The sequence below is a fragment of the Chiloscyllium punctatum genome, chromosome 36 (genome assembly GCF_047496795.1).
Source record: "Chiloscyllium punctatum isolate Juve2018m chromosome 36, sChiPun1.3, whole genome shotgun sequence".
NCBI lineage: Eukaryota > Metazoa > Chordata > Chondrichthyes > Orectolobiformes > Hemiscylliidae > Chiloscyllium > Chiloscyllium punctatum.
The window spans coordinates 44,476,527-44,499,822 of NC_092774.1; the positions used below are offsets into that span (position 1 = coordinate 44,476,527).

General features: G+C 40.3%; 1 gene segment (V, D, J or C); it reads right to left on the reverse strand.

The window, feature by feature from the left end:
* The window catches only part of LOC140460456 (Ig heavy chain C region-like), a 34,239-nt gene extending 13,387 nt beyond the window's left edge, over nt 1-20,852 (reverse strand). Inside the window, 6 exon segments of the C gene segment in view lie at nt 4,846-5,166; nt 5,964-6,284; nt 9,215-9,532; nt 9,613-9,909; nt 11,004-11,324; nt 20,426-20,852. Of these exon segments, the coding sequence occupies nt 4,846-5,166; nt 5,964-6,284; nt 9,215-9,532; nt 9,613-9,909; nt 11,004-11,324; nt 20,426-20,450 (1,603 nt within the window).
* Between the last annotated feature and the right edge of the window lie 2,444 nt (nt 20,853-23,296).

Below are 23,296 nucleotides of genomic sequence, written 5' to 3' on the forward strand. Positions count from 1 at the left end.
AATCACGATCGCAGAAGTCTCGTACTTGTCACAGAATACACTGTTTCACAGAATGCATTCAAAGCTCACGTCCGGGGTTTTAGCCTATCAATGCCATTTCGGTATGAACTGACCTGCTGTGTGCTCTCAGCAACAGCTGCAACTGGCATCGATCGCATCCCAAACCAAATCAGTTTAATTTACGCATATGCAATTGATAACAAGACTTCAGTGGAGTGGGTGAGTTGGTATCGAGTTACTGAGGAGAGAACAATGAAAATGACGAGTTAAGATGGCAAGCAGATATTTTGGCACAGTGAATCTCGACTGCGAAATTGAGAAGTGGATAGAAGGCAGTTCGAAAACTTTATTTCAGTTCTGTCTATCCAAAACGTATGCTTCAAATAGCTGATATAGAATGATGGCTGACACGTTTCAACAACTAACCAGCACGTAATGTCATGGAATCCTCAGTAAATGAGCTTTTTTTTTATCATGAACAGATACCCCATAAAAAGCTTCGCTGTTTGTATTGTCATCATGTTACGCAAGATTGTACATGTACAGCTTCTATGTTAGTAGCAGCATCATTCTTCAATTGAAACGAAATTTCTGGCATGGATAGATACTCCATGACATGACCTGAGGAACCTGCTCGAGTTACTGACACCCCCACCAGTACAGAATAACTGGACAGTATACATCACGGTATTTCTAATATACAACAAAACAGCTACTGAGAACCAGACACCACAAAGAACACAGAACATCGAAGATTATGGTGCAGTACAGGCCCATCGTTGTAACACCGACCTGTGAAATCAATCTGAAGTATATTTAACCTACATTATTCAATTCTTGTCCATATGCTTGGCCAATGACCATTTAAGTGTCATTAAGTTGGCGAGTCTGCTATTCTTGCAGGCAGTGCGTTCAATCCCCTATTACTTTCTGAGTAAAGCAACTATCTCAGACATCTGTCCTATAACTATCATCCCGCAATTTACAGCTATGTCCTCTCGAGTGAGTCATGGCGACCCGAGATAAAACGATCTCACTGTCCACCTTATCGAACTCTCTGATTATCTTGTATGTCTCAATTAAGTCACCTCCAACCTTCTTCTCTCTCATGAAAACAGCCTCAAGTCAGTCAGACTTTGCTCATAAGGTCTTATTTCCATACCGGGCAAAGTCATCGTAAATATCGTTTGAATCCTTTCCAAAGCTTCCACATCCTTCCTATAATGCAGTGACTAGAACTGTACAAAATACTCCAAGTGCGGCCACACCAGAGTTTTGCACAGCTACAGCATGACCGTGTGACTCCGAAACTCAATCCCTCTAACAAATAAAGCTAACACACTGTATGCCTTATAACCACCCTATCAACATGGGTGGCAACTTTCAAGCATCTATGTACATGGACACTGAGAACTCTCTGTTCCTCTCAACAACCAAGAATCTTACTATTAGCCCAGTGCTCCTTATTCCTGCTATTCTTTCCAAAGTCAATCACGTCACACCTTTCTGCATTAAACTCCATATATTGCATCTGAGCACAGCTGGATAGTTTATCTATGTCTCTCTGTAATCCACAGGATCCTTCGGCACCATCCACAAGTCTACCGACCTTCGTGTCAGCCACAAATTTACTAAGCCATCCTTCTATGCCGCATCTAAGTTATTTATAAGAATGACAAACAGTAGTGGATCCCAAACCTATCCTTGCAGTACACCACTAGTAACTTAACTCCACGAAGAATATTTCCCATCAAACACCACCTTCTTCTTTCAGCGAGCCAATCTTTGATCCAAACCGGGAAAGCACACTCAATCCCATGCCTCAGTATTTTGTGCAATTGCCTACCACGAGGAAACTCATCAAAAGCAAAACTTGTTTCGAAATTTTCCCACTCAGAGACAGCCTCATGTAATGATACACAGAACATACAATTGAAAATGAACGCTCCAATCACCAATCCAGCACGGACAGTTGTCACATCACGTTGAACAGATCTATCCACGCACAGATATGCCTTTCAACATGGAATTATGTCACAACGAAAAGCAAAGCAGAGTGTCACATGCGGAGATGCAATCTACTGAGAATAAACATCTCATGTCATGAAACTGTGAAAACTACTGAATGTCAAAAAGTTTCATCACATTCATGAACAGCTGTTCAGACATGTATGTTTATCAAAGCAGGTTACCTGAGCGTACTATCTTACACCTGATCAATGGTGTAGGTTTTCGTGGTCATGTATACATTTCAGAACCACAATCATTTGCATTCCTCCCTCATAAACTAATCAGAACACATAACTTCACGAAAAACTTGGAATCAGAATAGCCAATGTGAAATTTGTGCCTTGCAGATTCGGAATGTTGCAAATGCTTTGCTAAAGATTGTTTCCTCCCATGTTAAAATGTAGGGCTTTTTGGGGAAAAGAGGCATCGTAGATGCAGTTGAAACCAGACACAAATCTACCAACCAACTCCCCAGATTGCTGCATTGGTTTCAGCTTACTGTGTGCGATATTTCAGCCATGACACTTTAAATTAAAAAAGGAAAAGAAATCTGTTGATCTTGTAAATCAGAAACTAAAGCAAAAATTGCTTGAAAGACTCAGAACATACAGTCATAGAGTCATAGAGATGTACAGCACGGAATCAGACCCTTCGGTCCAACCCGCCCCTGCCAACCAGATATCCCAACCCAATCTCGTCCCACCTGCCAGCACTTGACACATATCTTCTAAATCCTTCCTATTTATATACCAATGCAACTGTCAGCATCGGTGGAGAAAACTCAGAGTTAAGGTTTCGTTTCAAGTGACCCTTCCTCGTTGGTTTTAATGAAGGTCACTTGAACAAAATGATAATGCTTTCTCTCCGCAGATGCTGGGAGACCTGTTTGGTGCACAGGTTGGAAATGACATAATGCTATTACACCAACGATAGGATGAGCTAATTGATAATGGATTTGCATCCGCATATAATACTTCAAATGGATGCTTTAATTGTCCAGGTGAATTCTGATTTCGCCTGCTAATAGTCAGGGTCAGTGTGGAGATTCTACATGGGTGACGTTCGAAGCAGCGATTCTTGCACTGATGCAGGAATGACGCTGTACGAGTGCAATTCGTCATAATGTATCAGAATTATAACCGTATTATAACTACAAATTAATGAGTGACAGATTTAAGATTGATGTCAGAGGCAATTTCTTTACACAGAGAGTGGTAAGGGCCTGGAATTCCCTACCTGCTAAAATAGTCAACTCATCCACATTAGGGAGATTTAAACAATCCTTAGATAAGCTCATGGATGATTTTGGGATAGTGTAGGGGGGGCGAGCTGAGAAAAGTCCATAGGTCGGTGCAACATCAAGGACCGAAAGGCCTGTTCTGTAATATTGTTCTAAGTTCTATGGAATATATGGAAAGACTGGATAAGTGAATGTAACGGTATCCAAACACGAATTTGACTCACTGAATGTCATTTCGATAAGTGAGGAAGCGTTTTGCAAGGGAAGCATTAATAGACATGGTTGAAAAGTTCAGTAGTGATGGGTAAATGGGAAATTCTGCGAATTCATATGCCTGGTAATTAAGTTTTGTGTAAATGTAAGACTATAGAGAGTGAAAGATATATAGCAGACAACGAATGCTTGAAGCAGTCAGTTTGAATCAGATGATTTTGGTGAAAGCAGACAAACCAGAAATATGGCAGTCTTCTGTTGGGTTGATTGATGGGCTTAGATATTCCATTTATGTCGAATTTCTAGTCAGAAAAGAAAACAACTGTCACCACAGGATATGGACAAAAGCTGAATGATGAAAATGAGTGACGAACCTGAGTTGCCGACGGAACAGAGGACAATGGTTTTGGATTCTGCATTATGTGATGTTATGTCATGCCTTAGGATGTATTGGAAATACACAGAGGAAACATAGACGGTTGTGAGAGAGAATTATGTGATATCAGTGTCGAAGTTGAGTCTGAGCTTGCTCGCATGATATCTATGATGGAATGTGTGTAGCCTGCTCTGGATGAGGGCTCAAGCATGGATCCTTGTGAAAATGCAGCACAAATACGACAGACTATGACTGGACGTCACGACTGGACGTAGAGTACTTGGCAAGACTGGCTACATGAAGGTAAGGCCAATTTGGAGAAGTGACTCGCACACTAAACAAGTTGACACCACGATATCTTCAATCATTTTATTTAACCACGTGATACCCCATGGGCTCTGCATGGTGGAGGGGTGCAGCCAAAAATGGTGAGGATAAGTGTGGTTTACTCAGAGTGAAGCCGAGTGGCTCTAAAGGTCTGCACGTGTAAACAAGCTGCAGTGCTGGTGTCTCACAAGTGGGTATCACACATATTTCAATCAAGGTCAAAATCATCTTTCTGGAAGTACTATACATGCAAACCAAGAACGAGTAAGTCAAAGTATTTCCATTCTGCATTTATTACAACCATCGGAGCCACATACAGACTTAAACACGGTTTATTTTTTCCTGCAGTAGCGCGGTGGAACGTTTCAAGCGATCTTCAGAACGATCAGACTTACAAGACAAGGCTTTCCTTGCATTTCAGAGTCTAAGCTTAATTGTATTTTACCTACAGATGCAATTTGGAATAGTGGCTACTTTCTTTTTTACAAAAGTGATCACTGATCTTAAATGTGACTGATGCGTGCAATGAATTGAAAGTGCTTAAACGGTTACTTAAACAGTTATTACCAAAGTAACATTCAACTCTCTATGGAAAACAGTTAGTCAATCACTGCAAGTTATGTGCAGGTTTTAACAATATCGCTTAGTACAACCGAAACATTGACTGCTGTCGGTTTACCATGAGATTTATTTGTACTTCTGATTAGCTCCCGGCTGAGGGTTGGGTGTCCCACTAAGCAGGAGTAAGTGGTGTCATTGTTCCATTCGGCCGCTGTGACTCTCAACCTGCTGGTCACGAAGTTGGAACCATTCCCCGCCTGGCTATCCACTTGGGTTCGGTACCCGATATCCAAAAGGGTGTCATTGGCCATCCAGCCAATGTAGATCTCAGCTGGGTAAAAGCTGGTGACGAGACACATCAGAGTCGCTGAATTCTCAGCGTCAATCTCGTCTGTCGATGGCTGCAGGAGGTAAACCTGAGGAGGACGCATTTGGTCGTCTGCAAAGAGAGTGATGCTTAGCTGAGACCATATTACATCTGCATTAGAATTTCATTGCAAGTAATGCATATAGTTTATAAAATATTTCCTATCTCTCAGACTATGCAAATATTTCTGAATGCTACAGCATTTCATGTCCCTTCCTTTGCTGGTTTAAATCTTGGAGCCAATCATACATTTTGCAAAGATTGCTGTTCGTGTGCTGCAAATCCACTTACAGTTCTTCACGCTCATTTTCAGAAAAGAAGAAGCCACGGCTATTGGCTTTCCATGATTTTCTCATAGCGTTTTAACAAGCCATTCGGCCCAACAAGTCCATACCCATACGCCAAAGAGCACCCCTCCAAGCCCCACTCCCGACAAAAGCACATTCCCCATTGCCATTCCATCTAACATGCACGTTTTTGGACTGTCGACGAGGACTGGAGCCCGCTTTGGAAGCCCACGTGAACATGGGAACCCTCTACACCGAGTTGGAATTGAAACTGTTCCCTGAGGCAGCAGTGCAAACCAGTGAGCCACTTGCTGCTGCTGACTTGGGGCCATTTACTGTAATGCATTAATGGTTTGACAGGATTTCTTTTTTACATTGAACTAGTGTATGAGTCAGGCTTAGATCAAAGTATCATAAATTACTATTTTTAGGAAGATACATACTGGACTGGAAACGTTCACCCTATATTTCTCTCCACAGATTTTGCCATTCCTGTTCTGTTTCTTCGAAACATTTTTTTTTCATTTCAGACTTCCGAAATCAATTCAATTTTGTTGTTATTGCAGTACTCTCCCGACTTACCAATTTTCTTCTTGAGAGAAACTTTCTCTGGTGTAGGTAATTCACTGTCTCCCACCAAGCAAACATATTCGGCACCGCTGTCCCACTCTGACGCAATGACTTTAAGTTTGCTCACAATGGTGAATTTACTTCCGTTCCAATCAGGATTTTCTGTCTTGACTCCTTTTGTTCTTTCAGCCCCATTTACCTGCCAGAAAACGTTGATGTTTTCTAAGTTGCTATAAACGATTTCACACACAATGGTCGCTGTCTTTTGTGTCCAAATCTCTTCGAACGGAGGTTTCAGTAGATTGACAGAAATATCTGTCTGACGGCAATCACCTGGAATCAGAAAAGAATGCATGTTTTCAGGTTGCGATCTCGAAATCAATTCCAAAACACGACTAGAGTTGGAAATAGTTTTGCTTACTGCGATCTGTTATCTGTTTTATGAGATCGATTGGGCTTAATTAATCAGATGCTGTGTCCTCCTTTTCGTATTGGTTGCATTCACTCTGAATATTATGGATAAGCCTGCAGTCATATTTCCGATATAAACTTGAACAATTTGGAAACTGCTCTGCCTTGGGTAGACTGAGGCCTAATGTCTCCATTCGAGTGCTGCACATTTTCACCTATTGCATTTACCAGTGTCAGAAGTCAGTTGCTGCCACATGAACTGCATTTATCGGAATTCAATCCCAGACGAGCAAACACATGTCATATGTGTCCCCTGTACATGAGCTAACATTATTTGCTCTGTGTCAGAAAAACTCATGGAGAAATTGACGTGGCATCAAACTGCATTTTTATTGATTGCATCCTTTCAACTGATTTTGCTACCTATTTCCTCGGTAGCTTTTATTTGAAAATAAAAGATACTTGATGAACGATTCAGTTCCAGTCAAGGGCCCATTCAACAGATGTTTTTCATATTACTCTTCTTTGGAGAGTGTTAAGTGAGGAAATCTAAAATATTGCGAGCACATGTCTTTCAGTTGTCAAATCTGGTGTTGGGAATAGCCGAAACTAAGTTATTCAGAATCGTGATAGCTGTAAAGGAATACATAATGGAGGGGAAAGCATGCTTTTAGATTGCTAAAGGAAAAATGGTTGCTTTTAGTACAATAACAGTTACTTTCTTTGTGCATAACGTAAAGTACAAATGAAAAGAAGGTTCTTGAATGTTCTGCTTGTATTGTTACCTTAAATTTTCGTACAATTCCAAAATTCACAGAACGGGTTATCTCTGAAAGTTTCAATAATACTTGTGAGGAACGATGCTCCATGTCTATTCTGTAGTTCAAATGGCACAATTTTATTTTGTGCGCATATTGTAAAGCTTATACAGTTCCTCAGTTATGTTCTTGCCTCTGTCAGGTTGTCCGGGCGGGAGAATATTGCAAAAACTACTCCCTTGTTGATTAATATTACTGTCTCGCTTTCCAGACTCTTAAGTATAAATACTTGCTTTTCCTCTGGCTGTCCTGAGTTCGTCTCTTCCACTGAGTCTCTGTTTAACTGAGCAGACTGTTAACATGAATTTGTCGATTCGCAACCTGAGTTCAGTCGCGCTCCATTACCATTTCTTCCTCAATAGGTGGTTCATATTTTACATTCCATGATCAGTCCCATTCAAATAGTCTTGCTTTTTCAAAACCTTTCAGCTAATACAATTAAGTGACAGAGGCGGGAATGGAATTGTGAAAAAAAACTGATCAGAATGAAATTAATCATCTAGAACATGGAACATGTAACATTACAATGCAGTACGAGCCCTTCGGCCCTCGATGCTTCCCCGACCTGTGAAACTACTCTGAAGCCAATCTAACCTCCCCTCTCCGATTCTCGTCCATATCCATATCCAATGACCATGTCGATGCCCTTCAAGTTTGCGAGTCAAGTACTGCAGCAGGCAGTGCGTTCCATGCCCCTACTACTCTGTGAGTGAAGGAACTATCTCAGACCTCTGTCCATATCTATCACATTTAATTTAAAGCTACATCCCTGCGTGCTATCCATTGCCATTCAAAGATAAAGGCTCTCATTGTCCACCCTATCTAAGCCTCTGGTTATCTTATATAAATCTATGATGTCACATCCCAAACTCCTTCACTCTGACAAAAACATTCTCAAGTCCACCAGCATTTCCTCGTAAGAACTTGCCTCTGGATCAGGCAGCGTCCTAGTAAATCTCCTTTGAACCCTTTCCAAAACTTCCAAATCCTTCCTATCATGTGGTGACGAGAACTGGACGCAATACTCCAAGTGTGGCCGCACCAGAGTTTTTCACAGAGGCAATATGAACTCATGGTTCCGAAACTCAATCCCTCTACCAATCAAAACTAAAACAGTGCATGCCTTCTTAAAAACTCCATCAACATGGGTGGCAACTTCCAAGGATCTCTGCACATGGACATTGAGATCCCTCTGCTCATCTGCACCACCAAAAATCTTATCATTAGCCCCTGTACTCTTGACTCATTTAACTCTTTCCATAGTGAACCACCTCACACCTTTCCGCATTAAACTCCACTCGGCACCCTCAATCCAGGTCTGCATCTTACCTCTGTCCCTTGGTAACCAACAACATCCTTTGTCACTATCCTCCATGGGACCTCCATGGTCGGAGGGCTGAATAATATAATCCTTCAAATGCACAAGGTAATTCATGTGCATTAGTTCTACTCGTCGAGAAATGTTTGCATTTCTAAGTACCTTTGTGTTGACTGTCAGCAACCGCTCGAGCTGATATCAAAGGAGGAGCATGAAGCAGTGACTGAAGCAAGCAAAACACAAAATCATTTCGACACAATCATCCTCTCAGCAAATTTCATTGTTCTCGAAAGACAACACGCCTTTAAGTATTAATCTTGTGGTTAAGCCCTTTCTCTTAATATAAGTCTTGAGTTAACCTATTTTTGTCGTCAACCTGTTCAGATAACTCAACACACAACTCTGGAGGAGGTGGCAAGTAAACACGGGCATCTTGTTCCAGGATGCCACAAGAGGGCAATGCACCACAAGATGTTCCTTCCATTTTTTATATCAGCAGTCTTCACACTACTTGAGACCATGTGCCTGTTGGATGTTATTGCTTCTCCTGTTCACCTCATAGCCCCTTGCAGTGTGCTAAAGTTGTTTCATTACAAGAGATCTTGTGCATTTTAAAATTGCTGGAACCTTAGAAAGCTTGGTTGAGATTTCATGTTCTGTCGATATTCAGCACAAAGTGTTAATGTTGAAAATGTTTGCTCGAACACTGTCCTTACCTTTCGTGCTCCTTATGACCCTTTTCACAGTGGACTGTGAATGTGGATGCGAGGCAGTACAGGTGTATTTTGCGCCGCTCTTCCATTCCTCTGCAGGTAAAATGAGGAGGCTCCGTGTGCTGTAGGTCAGGTCCTGTTCCAGAGCAGTGGGGAAATTGGTGATGTTCACGTTGACAGAAGCTCCGTCTTTCTCCCAGAAAACGCGTATTTTGTCAGGATAGAACCCTCTTAGCAAACATGTGAGTGTAGCAGTGCTGCTGTTCTTAATTTCTTCTGGTGATGGAGGCAGGAGGCGGATATATGGCTTCATTGATTTGACTGTAATAGAAGTACATACAATTTTAGTATTTCCTCGTTAATAAAATGACATGCACAAATGCATATTTCTTGTCACAAACCTCTTGCCATTCTTGTTCGTTTTGATATTGCTGGTGATGATTTATCCTGTTTTGCGGAACATGTGTATTCCACCCCACTCTGCCACTCGTCCACGGTGCTAGTCAAGCGGCTGATTGTCACATATTGGTTTATGTTCGCTGCTTCAATTTGAACGTCTTCATTCCGCACCTTTCCATCCACCATCCAAGAGATAACTACCCCACTGGAAACTGTAGAAAGCACTTCGCAAACCAGAATGGCGCTTTTATTGATCCAGATTTCTTCAACCAATGGATCCCTCAATAATACAGTTATCTCTGTGAGAGAGAAATCAGAGATTCAGATTCTGGTCCCTTTTTCCAATAATGTAATCAGGAGTGCAACAAGAATGTCAAAATCAATGAACAAGGAAGGGATGAAGAATGCAACCGTCTCTCTCCCTCTTTCCCTCTCTCTCGTGTGTCCTGTGTTGTTTGTGTGTGAGGGAAAAAAACTGACAGGAATAAAAGAGAGTTCTCGAGCAAGGTAGACAGGTAGAGACACAGAAAGTTTACCACATCGTGACAGTCGATGCATTTTAAGCACAGAAGGTCATTGAGATCGTTACCACCAATGGGGATTTTAACGTCCTGTCTAAAAGCTGATCTATATAATGAATGTTCCAAATAAACATATTGGCGCATGCCTGTTGTTTCTGTCGAACCCCTTCCAATAACAAATTTCAACCTCTGTTCCACCAGACACCTTATCTCTCCCCTTAGCTACTTTGAACATTGTCCCCCCAATAAATCCTTTCTACGATTGCATGGCAACAATCAGCAACAGACAATACTAAATCCTCACTAGCGACAGCTTCAGAAATACGCATTGTTGAAAATGATTCCTTTGTGATGAAGTGTGTGCATTGTCAACGCTTTATTTTGCTACTCTGACTTGACTCGGAAAATAAGAAAAAGCGGGGGACTACCACGTTGTATAAATATTTTTTAATACCGAGCATATCCAGAAACTCTGCCTAAACTTGTCAGTTAAGAGGTTTGCTCACTAATCTCTCTCATTCAGTTGCTTTCTTCATAATGTCTCTATATCTGTCTCCTTTCCTCTGTCTTCTTCCAAGAACTTTGGTTATTTCAGTCAGACCTATACAGAGCAAAGTGAAATAATTTCAGATGTTATTCTCCACTTTTCTTTTGAAAGAGCGGGTTTAGGTACCTGGTTCATTTCGACTCATTTTTGCTGTAACATTTCTCTGGACTACAAATTCCCATTGATATTACTTACTGCAACTAATTCAAGAATGCTTCATCCGCAGTAATAAACCAACAAAATAATTTTCCATCTTGTCTAATATTTATTACAAAACTGACTATGGTAATGAATGTGAGCTTGTGAGGTTGTCTAGTTCTCTTACCCGATGTTGAACTAATTTCTTTTTTCTGGTTACTGTTGGTAGCAGAATGAGAAACTTGACAACTGTACACAGAGCCGCTGTTCCATTCCTGCAGGGACACTTTAAGCAAACTTGTAGAGCTAAAATCATTGGTCACTGTTTTCGTTGGAGATGTAGTTGTAAAGCCAGAACTTATGGTATTGCCGTTCTTCTGCCAGGTCAATGCAATTCTTTCAGGATAGTATCCGCTAATTAGACAAATCAGCTGCAGAAATCCCTTTGCCCTCTGTTCTTCAGTTGCAGAGTAGTGCAGACTGATGACTGGTGGAGAAGGCTGTATGCCTAAAATTACAAATTAAGACTTACTCTCTTGCGTATAGATGGCTACATTGTTTCAGTGATATCATGAACAATCGATTACTCTCAAATAATACCCAAAAAATAATATTATTGTATCAGATATCATGTTGCTATAAGAGGTTCCTCGTAACGTTAGCAACATATTTAACCTTGAGGTGAGCTCCACACTTGTTTGACTGATGGAGTCCAAGGAGCAGAAAGAAACATTTCAGTCAAATTCGTCCACGCTGACCAGTTTTTTCTAAATTGAACATGTGCCATTTGGGTCATAGAATCATTGATAACAAAGAAACAAACGCTTTGGTCAAACTTGTCCATGCCGACCAGATATCTGAAATTTTGTCTTGTCCCATTTGCCAGCACATGGCCTATATCCTTCTAAATCCTTCTTATTCATGTACCCATTAAAATGCGATTTAAATGTTGGAATTGTGCAAACCTCCAACTGGTAGCTCAATCCATCAACCACCATCCTCAGTGAGAAAAAAATATCATTTAGAATTCTTTCATATCTTCCGCTCTCACCTTAATCCTTCACCATCCATCTTTGTACTCCCTCACACAGGGGAAAATACATTGTCTATTTAAGTTCACATTACCATTCATAATGTTATAAACTTCGATAAGGTCACAAATCAGCTTCTGACGCACCAAGGGAAATAGTCCCAGACAATTCAGCATCTCCTGTAGCTCAAACCCTTCAACCCTAGAAACATCCTTGTAAATCGTTTGTGAAGTCTCTCAAGTTTAAGAACGTCCTTCCCAAAGCAGGGAGACCAGCACTACAGACAATATTCTAAAATCGGCCGAAGCAATATCCTGTACAGCTGTCACATGACCTACCAACTCATACTCAGTGTACTGACCAATAATGGAAAGCATTCCAAGGGCCTTCTTCATGTGCTGATACTTGGTCCATATTCTACAAACATTTCCTCTTCATTTACCTTCCGAAAATCATTTAAATTTTGTTACAGTGCCACTTCTACCACTTTCTCTGGAAGTCCATTTCATATACACACCACACTCTGTGCAAAAAAAACCTGAACCGCAGATTCCTTTAAATCTTTTCCGTCTCACCTTAAACCTTTCCATTCTAGATTTGGACTCCTATCCCTTCGGGAATATACTTTGATATTTAGCTTATACATTGTCCTCATGATTTTATAAACCTCTAAATGGTCGCCACTCAACTTCCTCGTTAAGACTACGTATTTGTATATCTAACTTCACTGTCTGGTTTGACGGTGAGCTAATCTACTGCTCAAACATTAAGACAAATTTGTACAATCTAGAAAATGCATCCCTGGCCAAACTCCCACTTTCTAACTTTGGGTCTTCTAATCGCCTTCTGCCAATGTCTTAATCTCAGGCCAAGTAGGACCGGCTCTCTGCTTTGTGATATAATTTTGCCATGTCATGCAATCCCTCGATTTCAGCATTCTCCTCCTTGTCCTCAACCTCTCAATGGTTTCACTCAACTCTAACTCTAAACTTTCCTCGAGCTGAAATCGTGTGAGACATTTGTGTTGATGCACTAGCCTCTGAAGAATTCCTCATTTCAACTGTCCCAAAACTAATCAATGTACTTTCAGCCTCCGAGACTCGACGTTCTGTATACAGCTCCCTAAACCTTGTCCCATCTACTTATTAAAGCATTTCTTTCTATGTTAAAAACTAAAACCAAGTCTTGAAATATTGATGATTTATTTCCAATAATCTGTTTTACATTTCTTGCTAACGAGGCAATTTGATCTCATGTAATAATCAGGAAATAATTTTGAGCAAGCTTTTAATTTTGATATCATTGTGGTTTTGATAATTCAACCGAAGTGCGTTTAAACACCAGAGACAAAAGGAATCTGGAGGCCTTGTTCAAGTACTTGAGTGAGCAAAATTGTTCCTTACTCAAGTAGAATCCCTACTATATCGAAAAATAGAAACATAGAAGATAGGAACAGGAGCAGGCCATTCAGACCTTCGAGCCTGCTCTGACATTCTTCATGATCCTACTCATCGTCGTAATCAATAGCCTAATCCTGCTTTCTCCCCACAACATTTTACCCTGTTCCCTCCAAGTGCTACGTCTCGCCGCCTGTTGTACACATTCAATATATTATTGTCAACTACTTCTTGTGGTAATAAAATCCACACTCTCACCACTCTTTAGGTGAACAAATGTCTTCTCAAATTTCTCCGAAATGGTCCAGCTCGAATCCTCAGACTGTTTCCCCGGATCTCACCAACACGTTGTACAGGTTGGCAGCACATAGAGATCAATTCCCCATCGTCGAACTGTGATTTCTATCACAGTTGTCAGAATTTCACCAGGGAGTAGAAATGAACAGTTAACGCTTATTTTACAGCCAAAATCTTATTCTTAATTCCCATAACCTCATTTTTTCCTAAAATTAGCTTTCAAAATGTTTCGCGCCTTGCTGTTGTATAATGTACACACTGTTTCTGTGAACCTCCCTCCTTCTGGAGCCAAATTCCTTGAACCTTACATTTATCTCAATCATAAAAGACATCGCTTAATATTTCCCTTAATTTAGACGTTTTTTATAATTTCAAAAACAATTCCCCGTGTTCTCAGTACAGACAAATGCATTTCTTTCCATTAAATTTTTGATTGGACCTCGTAAATTTAAAGCATTCATGTCAGGAAACGAGACCACATTTTCTTTTTATAGAACATAGAATATGGAACATTACAGTGCAATACAGGCCCTTCGTCCCTCGATGCTGCACCGACCTGTGAAAGTGTTCTGAAGCCCATCTAACCTACATTATTACATTTTCATTCGTATGTCTATCCAATGGCCATTTAAATGCCCTTAACATTGACGAATCTATTACTGTTGCACGCAGGCCGTTTCATGCCCCTACTATTCACTGAATAATGAAAATATCTCTGAAATCTGTCCTTTACCTATCACTCCTCAATGTAAAGTTATGTCCCCTTGTGCTCGCGGTCACCATCCGAGGAAAAAGGCTCTCACTATTCGCCCTATTTAACCCTCTGATTATCATATATGACTTAATTAAGTCACCTCTCAACGTACGTCTCTCGAACAAAAACAGCCTCAAGTCCCTCAGCCTTCCCACGTAGGATCTTCCCTCCATACCAGGCAACATTCTAATAAATCTCCTCTGAACCCTTTCCATCCTTCCTAGAATGTCGAGACCATAACTCTGCACAGTACTCCAAGTGCGGCCGCACCAGAGTTTTACACAGCTGCAGCATAATTTCATGGCTCCGAAACTCAATCCCTCCACTAATAAAAGTTAATACACCGTATGCCTTCTTACCAAACCTCTCAATCTGGTTGATAACTTTCAGAGATGTACGGACATGGACACCGAGATCTCTCTGTGCATCCACACGACCAAGAATATTATTGTTAACACAGTGCTCTGCATTCCTGTCACTCCTTCCAAAGTGAATCACCTCACGCTTTTCCGCATTATATTCCATTTTCCATCTCTCAGCCCAGCTCGGCAGCTTATCTATGTCTCTATGTAATCCACAACATCCTTAATCACTATCCACAACTCTACCAACTTTAGTTTCATTCGCAAACTTACTAACCCATACTTCTGCACCCTCGTCCAGGTCATTTATAAAAATGATAAACAGCACTGCCTCCAAAACAGATCCTCGTGATACACGACTATTAACTGAACTCCAACATGAACATTTCTCATAACCACCAACCTCTATCTGTTTTCATCTGGTCAATTTCTTATGGAAACCACGAGATCACCATCAATCCCATGCTTCTGCATTTTCTGAAATAGCCTCCCGTGGGAAACTTATCAAGTACCTTACTGAAATCCAAAAACACCACATCAAACCCTTTCCCCTCATCCACTTGCTTGGTCACATTCTCAAAGAACTCAGTAAGGTTTGGGAGACGTGTCCTACCCTTCACAAAACCGTATCTATTGTCCCTAATGAACTTCATCCTCTCCAGATGATTATACATTCTATCTCTTATCATCTTTCCAACACTTCACCCATAAACGAAGTAATGCTCACTGCTCTACAATTACCAGAGTTGACTGTACTCACCTTCTTGAACAAGGGAACAACATTTGTTATTTTCCAGTCTTCTGGCACTATTCCTGTAGATAATTAAGACACCAGGATCAAAGCCAAAGGCTTTTCAATCCCCTCTCCGGCTTCCTAGGGAATCCGAGGATAAATCCCACCCGGCGCAGTGGACTTATCTATTTTCAAACTTTCTCGAATTGCATTACCTCCTCTTTGAGAACCTCAATCCCATCTAGGCCAGTGGCCTGTATCTCTGCATTCTTCTCAACAACATAGTATTTTCCCTGTGTGAATACTGACAAAAAAGATTCATTAAGCCATTCCTCTATTTCCTCTGAATTCCACACGCAACTTCTCACGACTACCTTTGATTGCCCTTAATCTTACTCTAGTCACTCTTTTAGTACTGATATACTGAATGATAGCCTCAGGGTTTTCCTTGATTCCATCCACTAATGATCTCTCATGTACCCTCCTGGTTCTTCTTAGCTCCCTCTTTATGTCTTTCCTGGCTAACTTGTAACTCGCAAGTGTTCTAACTGAGACTTCAGGTCTCATCCCAACATAAGCCTTCTTCTTTGTCTTGACAAGAGACTCAAATTCGTTACTAAACCACGGCTGCCTCGCCCGACAACTTCCATCCTGCCTGACATGTATATAATTAACAAGGACACACAGAAGCTGTTCCTTGAATAAGCTCCACATTTCAAGTGTGCTGGTCCTCTGCAGTTTCCTTCCCCATCCTATGCGTCCTAAATCTTACTGAATCGCATCAAAGTTGCTTCTCCCCCAGTTATGACTCCTAGCCTATATACCTATCCCTTTCCATCGCTAACCTGAACAAATAGGTTCTACACAAAAGCTGTTATCACCAATGCAAACAGCTGACCACACTGTTCGCAAGTTGGTGTTTACTCGTGACCTTGTTATAGTCACCAGACTACTTAATACAGCCATCAGCAGGACCACCTGCTTGTTCCATCAAATCAACTACTCTCTCGAAAATACCTCAGCTGACCTGTGACCAAAAAATTCCAAGCTCGACAAAGGTATTCCAGATTATTTTGCAATTCTCAACGCTGGGATGCCATCTTCAAAATCTTTCAAGCAAATCTGATCTGAACTCTGCTACCCAGATCCTAAATTGCACTTCTTGTTCACCCATCAACGTTTTACCTCAAAGTCAGACAATACTTTTGAATTTATTTTCTCTTCCATTTGTTCAAATTCAATGACAGCCATGGTTTTGCTATTACAAAGCCCGACATAAATAATCTCTTAGCTTTATGAACTGGGCTGTTGCTGACTTCTTATCAATCCCCAATGTCTATCACTACTCAGCAATCATGTCATCAACAACACGAGAAAATAGCGCATGTGAAATTTTATATGAAATAATACACGAATGCCGCAACTATCAACCCGCGATTGAAATATTGACTTGATTACATTCTTTGGACCTTTTACACATGACCACTGTTCCGTGCTCTCCAGCAAGCACACTGTCAACAAACTGCAGCATTTTGCTGTAAATTAAGATATCAAATGCTATAAATAACATCCATGGCAATGACTATGTATATTAGTCTTGGGAACAACATACCTTACATAATAACTGATTCCACCTGCACACTGATATTCTCACGCATATGCGTATGTCTTCTCCGTCATGCGGTGTGAAAGCATCAATTTGTGACACTTTCCAGCAAGTATCAGAGTAACATTAGTTCGAATTGACATTAGTGAGGTCCATGCTGATATTCAGCACATACCGAGGCCAAAAGGTAATGAAACTACTCTAGGCCTTCAACATTATCCTTCCCGCAAGATGATATGGATTGGATTCTTCCAGATGATGTGGAAAAGACGGGGAGGGGTGGGGTAGGAAACCTATACAAGTGCTACAGTTCATTCATAGAGTCATATCAGACTGGAGGCATATTCTGTCTCTTTCTCTCCACCAATGCTTCCAGGAAGGCTGAATTTCTTCAGAGTTTGCTGTTCTAGTTTTATGAAAGGGAGAGGGGTGACCCCATTTCAGAAAAGCAGCCCGTGGAATGGGTTTGAGTAAAGCTGAGAAATTACCATTTCAAGAAGTCATTTGTGGGAGTATTGTTTGGGTCACCATGTGTAATAATACAATAGGGAGAGCATAACGGAAGACATTGCAACAGCTTGTCAGAAAATCACGAAAGTCAGTATGCGAGATATTATCTGCAAAATAACTGTGAAAGTTAGATGTGAAAAGACAGCCCACGTACAGCTCATAAAAATAGATCTTGCAATCATTCATTCGAATCGCAAGTTTTCAACCTGTGTTGAACATTGTGCAATGGTGGAATGAGATCGGATTAACTCATTATCTCATTGCAAAGGCGCCCTTCGGGATCAGCAACATTAACTCCATTGCATAATACAATCAATTTGAGAGATAGACAACTGTTCTTTTTTGAAATAAAAATGATATTCTGTGGGCACGAAATCAGAGCTGGTTGAAGTGAACTGGAAAATCAGATGGATGAGAATTCGATCATGATAAAGTGGCAAACATGTAAGGAGACATTTCAGGTCACTTAAATAGGTACATTCCAAAGAGTCAGGAATATTCCAAGGTTCAGAACTGCTTTTTGTGTTATAGGATAATATCTACATTAAGGAAAACATATGTGATTGTGGATAAACAGATGGTAAGTGAGAAAATTAGACAGAATATTAAAATGTTCGGAAACGAAATGTCTGAAAATTAAGAAAAAAAGATTGGATAATCAGAATATGATAGGAAGCTAACCAGTGAGTTAAAAAAGAAAGAGATAAGAAGAGGTCCTGTAACTATTTCGAAAATAAAATAATTTACAAAGTGATAGTTAGTCATGCAAGAAATGCATGCTTGACAAATCATGCTGTCAAACGCAGCAGAGAAGAAATAAATAGAACACTTATTTTCCAACAGTTTTCATGACAGAGAACACAAGCAGCATTCTTGAAACTGCAATTAATCGGCAAATCAAAGGAAGGGCAAAAGCAGGGAAATGACATGCAACAGAGAAACGGTCCTGCCTAAATAATTGCAGCTGCGGGCCGAGACCTGCCTGTCCCCTCGTGACATTATTCCTGCGTCCAAAGTGAAAATGTCATTCAAATAACTGACCTTTTGTGTTGACTGTTGCAGATTATCTCCAATGCTGGGAAGGCCTTTTAGATTGCAACGCATCACATTTAACAAGTTTATCAAAACATTTTGAGACAGCGAGTAAGAAATGGCACAAGTCAGTTTGCAATATTACAAGCTGTTTAAAATAAGGTGCAACTGGACAAGTTCAAAACAATCACGGCTTTATGAACGGGAAATCATGTTTAAGAAATCTACTGGATAAAAGGGGAATCGTCGGTTCCAGTGTGTGTTGATTTCCCGTAAATATTCAATAAAATTCCAAATCAAAGTTGATAGTGGATATTGAAAGACAGAGGACTGTACAATTCAGAAATGGACAGGAGAACAGCTGAAAGTGACAGTAGGTGTGCAGGAGTAATCCTAAGGTTGGCAAGTGATGTGCCAGAGGGACTGTTGGAGGAATTGCAACTGTTCGTAATTTATGTGTTGGATTAAGTGGGACATGCTCCATTTGCCAAACATAAGGAACTCTAAACAATACAAAGAAGAATTAAGTCATCAGAGGGTCCAATTAAACTACAAGAATATCTTGACACGTGTGAATAAGAACACGGAAAATGACGTGCAATGTAGTAATTTGGTGAAAGGGGTGAATATCTAGCAAGAGGAATAGAAAAGAACAATCAAAATGATGACATTTTGTGCAACTCTGATTGCAGAAAGACGATGGTGTCCAAAAGGATGGATCACTTGACGTTAGCACATCTGGCCAGCAAATAATTAAGGAAACTAAAGCAATGATATCATTTATCAAATGGGAAACTGGACGGGAATGTGCAGAAGCTTTTTTTTTCAAATAAACCAGGTACATAAAAGATTCCTCCTGGACTGTGTGGTGCGTCTGAGTGGTCATCTCAGTCACATGAGATGTAAACACATCAGAGGCCGTTCAGGAAAGGGTTACCTGACAATTCCATGGAATGAAAAATTGCCTTTGTCGGAACGGCTTTACAGCCCTCCTGACGGAATTGATACTTGAATGCTGCATATGTACGCGGATATGCCATGATTAGGTCTATTAAAAAAAATGCAAATCAGATGAAGTGAGTATACAATTTCCCAGTAATATGAAAGACATTCAAGGAAAGGCAGAATTAATGAACCCTGTGGAGCAGCAGGAGGTTGTAACTTTTTTTTATGAAACTGCATGTCGGACTGAACGATGTGTTTGGTACAACTTGCCAATAACTACAATAACATTGCGAAATCATAATGAAGAACGTAGTCAGCTTGACGCCATATTTTATAGGGTAAAGTGCATTGTACCCTGACTTTGTTGAAACGAAAAGAAAGCTGCCTCAGTTGGCGAAGCCCACATCCCTTTTTTTTAAACAAAAATCTATTAAACAGACATGCTTTAGACATGCAAGATTCATAATAAAAGCAGAATTCCCAGAATTAATGGAAAGGAAAGGAATTTCCACGAAATAATGGATACTTCCCAGAAAACCTGGTGCAGTGCAGTGATTAATATTTGGCAGAACTATAAAAATGACAGAACTCTGTAAATACTGACAGACGTAGCAATGAAATAACAAGTTCGAACCAGTGACACTAATTAGCTAGAAGATAGCCATTAATGTTGATATTAACTTTATACTGCTGGGAAACTTGGAACAGTAAATATATTTTTTTCAAGTTAAAGCAACTGGCATAGAAGTATCCAATTGTTTTTTTTTCAATGTTTACAGTTAGAGAAAACAAATGTCAAAGTAAACCAGAAAATCTCTATCGTCTATTTCAGTTAAATACATTTGAACCTCGGTTTTCATCATCTCAGCATTCCATCGAATGCCCCCCAAAAAATACTAACTGAAAGAAATAAAGTTATTGGCTGAGACAGCATACTCTTACCAGACCGCAGTGGCTGCTCTCTCATGAGAGGGAAATGAATGTTGGTGATTTAACCTGAGGGCCATCACATCTCAGGGGATGGACGTCGCTGAGAAGGAGAGTCCATCACGATAACCTCAAACCAAAAATTGGAATTGAACCCATGCTGCTGGTATCACATTGCTCGACAAACCAACAATTGAGCCAACTGGGGTAATCCAGTCCCGGAGGTAAAATAGCATGCATACAAAATTAAAAACAGTCTTAGTGTTGTTCAAGCAGGAAGGAAAATAATTGTTTTTGGAGGGTTTCAGGTGGGAACAAGTTACCCAAGCCAAAGAATTGTCTCACTGAGCCTTTCTCTGTCCTACGAGAACGTGTCCTATCTTCAATTGACTTTTCTGTATTGATGATGAAATTCTTGAAACTCTGAAACATTTTTTCATAACCATATGCGTGCATTATTTTCCTTTATGCACAGAGTTCATTTGACCATACTGAGTACCAAACTAATTCTTGGGTCAACAGGACTGATCTGTTCACAGAGACTAAATTCAGTCGGACCATATTCACTGGAGAGCAAAAGCATGAGGGGACGCTCATAGATAGTCACAAAATTCTCATAAGACCATGAGAAATTTGTTCACCAAGAGACGGGTGAACTGATGAGATTCGCTGTCAGAGAAAACTGTTGAGGTCAAACCATTGCTGGTTTTTGAGACCAATTCAAAAATAGATTTAGGGTAAATGGATTAAACAGCTTCGGAGAAACCGGATACAAGATTGAGTTAACTGATTCATCATGGATGGACGGACACACGGTCGGACGTCATAATGGCTCAGTAGTTAGCAAAGTTGCCTCGCCATACCCAGGATAAACATTTCGTTCCAGTCTTTGGCGACTGTCCGTGTGGCGTTTGTAAATTCGCCCCGTGTCTGCATGGGATTGCTCTGGGTGCTTGACTTTACTCCCACGGTCTGATGATCTACGGGTTAGGTCAATCAGCTGCAGTAAATTGCCCATAGAGTTCAGGGGTGTGTAGGTCAGGTGGAAATGTAGAGTGTTAGGAGGGTTACTCGTGAAGGTGTCAGTGTCAACTTTTTGGGCCGGATCGCCTGCTTACACACTGTAGTCATTCTATCTTAATTATGTTGGAGTAATTTCAAAAGGTCTGGTCTTCTGTGACGCCGATTTTCTGAATTTCCGTGTTTCATACGGATGGTTATTCTTCAGATTAATATAATTTGGCAGTCTTCCCACCTGATCTGTTATTCCCCAAAATTCACTGCATAATTTCCCTTACGGGAAGGTGGAGAACAGTTGATTTCTCAGATCGTCTCGTTCCGATTTGATTTTGGATTTAAAAAATTCGCAATTTTGCTTTAATACATATTTTAGCATTTTGCAGTCAAAATAACAGAGTCTGGTAGTTTTGGCCTAGAAGAAATTTCCGAAGTAGAACAAGTGATCACTCAACTGGCAAACATAGTCCTATTAATGCATGAGTCAAAATAAATTTACACAGACTTGTATAATAGAAAACAAAAGAATAAAATGTGTGAAGTTTTTAACTATTGCAGGGAAACGTGACATGGCATAAAAAAAACTTTTCATTGGCGTGAAAAATATCAGGTAAAATAATTAAATTTGCATGGCGTAAACACACCCAATTCCACTTCATTCAAAGAGACAGAGCTATTTTCTGGAAACTTACCATGACACGAACAATATCACAGTGGAAAATATTAATTCTTTTCAGTTAAAATGACAGTACCTTCTGCCTGGGCAAACTATTCTACGCACTTTCTAGATGCACTAAAATCATTTTCTATGTTCGGACATTAGTCTAAGAATGCCCAAATTGCAGAAGTTGTTTAGTGCAGTGAATGCTTCCTGTTGTGGGATTGACACCACGGCAAAGCTGCATTTTTTTTTAAATTTGAGGGTGTCTGTGTTGAACTGGGTGGACAAGGTCAAAAGTCACACCACATCAGGTTATATTCAAACAGGTCTTCTTTTTAAATCACAAACTTTCTGATCTCTGCTCCTTTGTCAGGTGAAGCCTGATTTCTGAACTTTTTTTGTTAGTTGTTGCCAATTATGAACTACTGATTTGGGGTTCCCCTATTATCACCTGCAATCGTAAATATCTGTCCAGGAATACGACAGCAAGGTGACTGCATCACAAAAGCAATGCTGTAGTGCACACATCGACTTATTGATCCTATTTCGTTAGGTCTGATGTCCTGAGGATCCATGAGGGCAAGGCAAAGACTATTTAGACAGATTGCTTGATGTGGTTAAAAGAATTGAATCGGATAGCAATGAATATTATCAGTAAGGCAAAGAATATTCCACTCTAGGAATTAATATCGTTCAGATGGGCTACATGATTTCCACTTTAATGTCAAGTAAACATTTTACACTAAAGCTATATTGGGTTCAAAGTTCTCAAATATTTGACTCCCTCTTAAACACAACAAACTTCTATCCACAGATGGACATGCATCTGGGAGAGCATGTTTCAGTTAATCTGGATTCGTGCTAAATTACAGTGAAATTACTCTCCGCTAGTTGTATGAAATAGGACACTGGTAAAATCAGTGCACAATTATTCACCATTTTGTGGAACTGGAGCAGACGAACTTCAGCTCCAATCAACCTTTACCAAGCCCATGTTCGGTGAGCTACAATTGTTCCAGTTTCAAAATTGGACGGTCCATTTGCTGATTTTGTGATAATGTTAATGTAAGCGAAATTATGTTAAATAATGAGGCTTGTCTTTTGAAACATTGATTTTGGACACAATCCAAAACATTAATGTTAGCAGAAAGTTTTCCTCAATCTAGACTTGCATTAGTTGATCAGATTAGAAGTTTTGAATACCATTG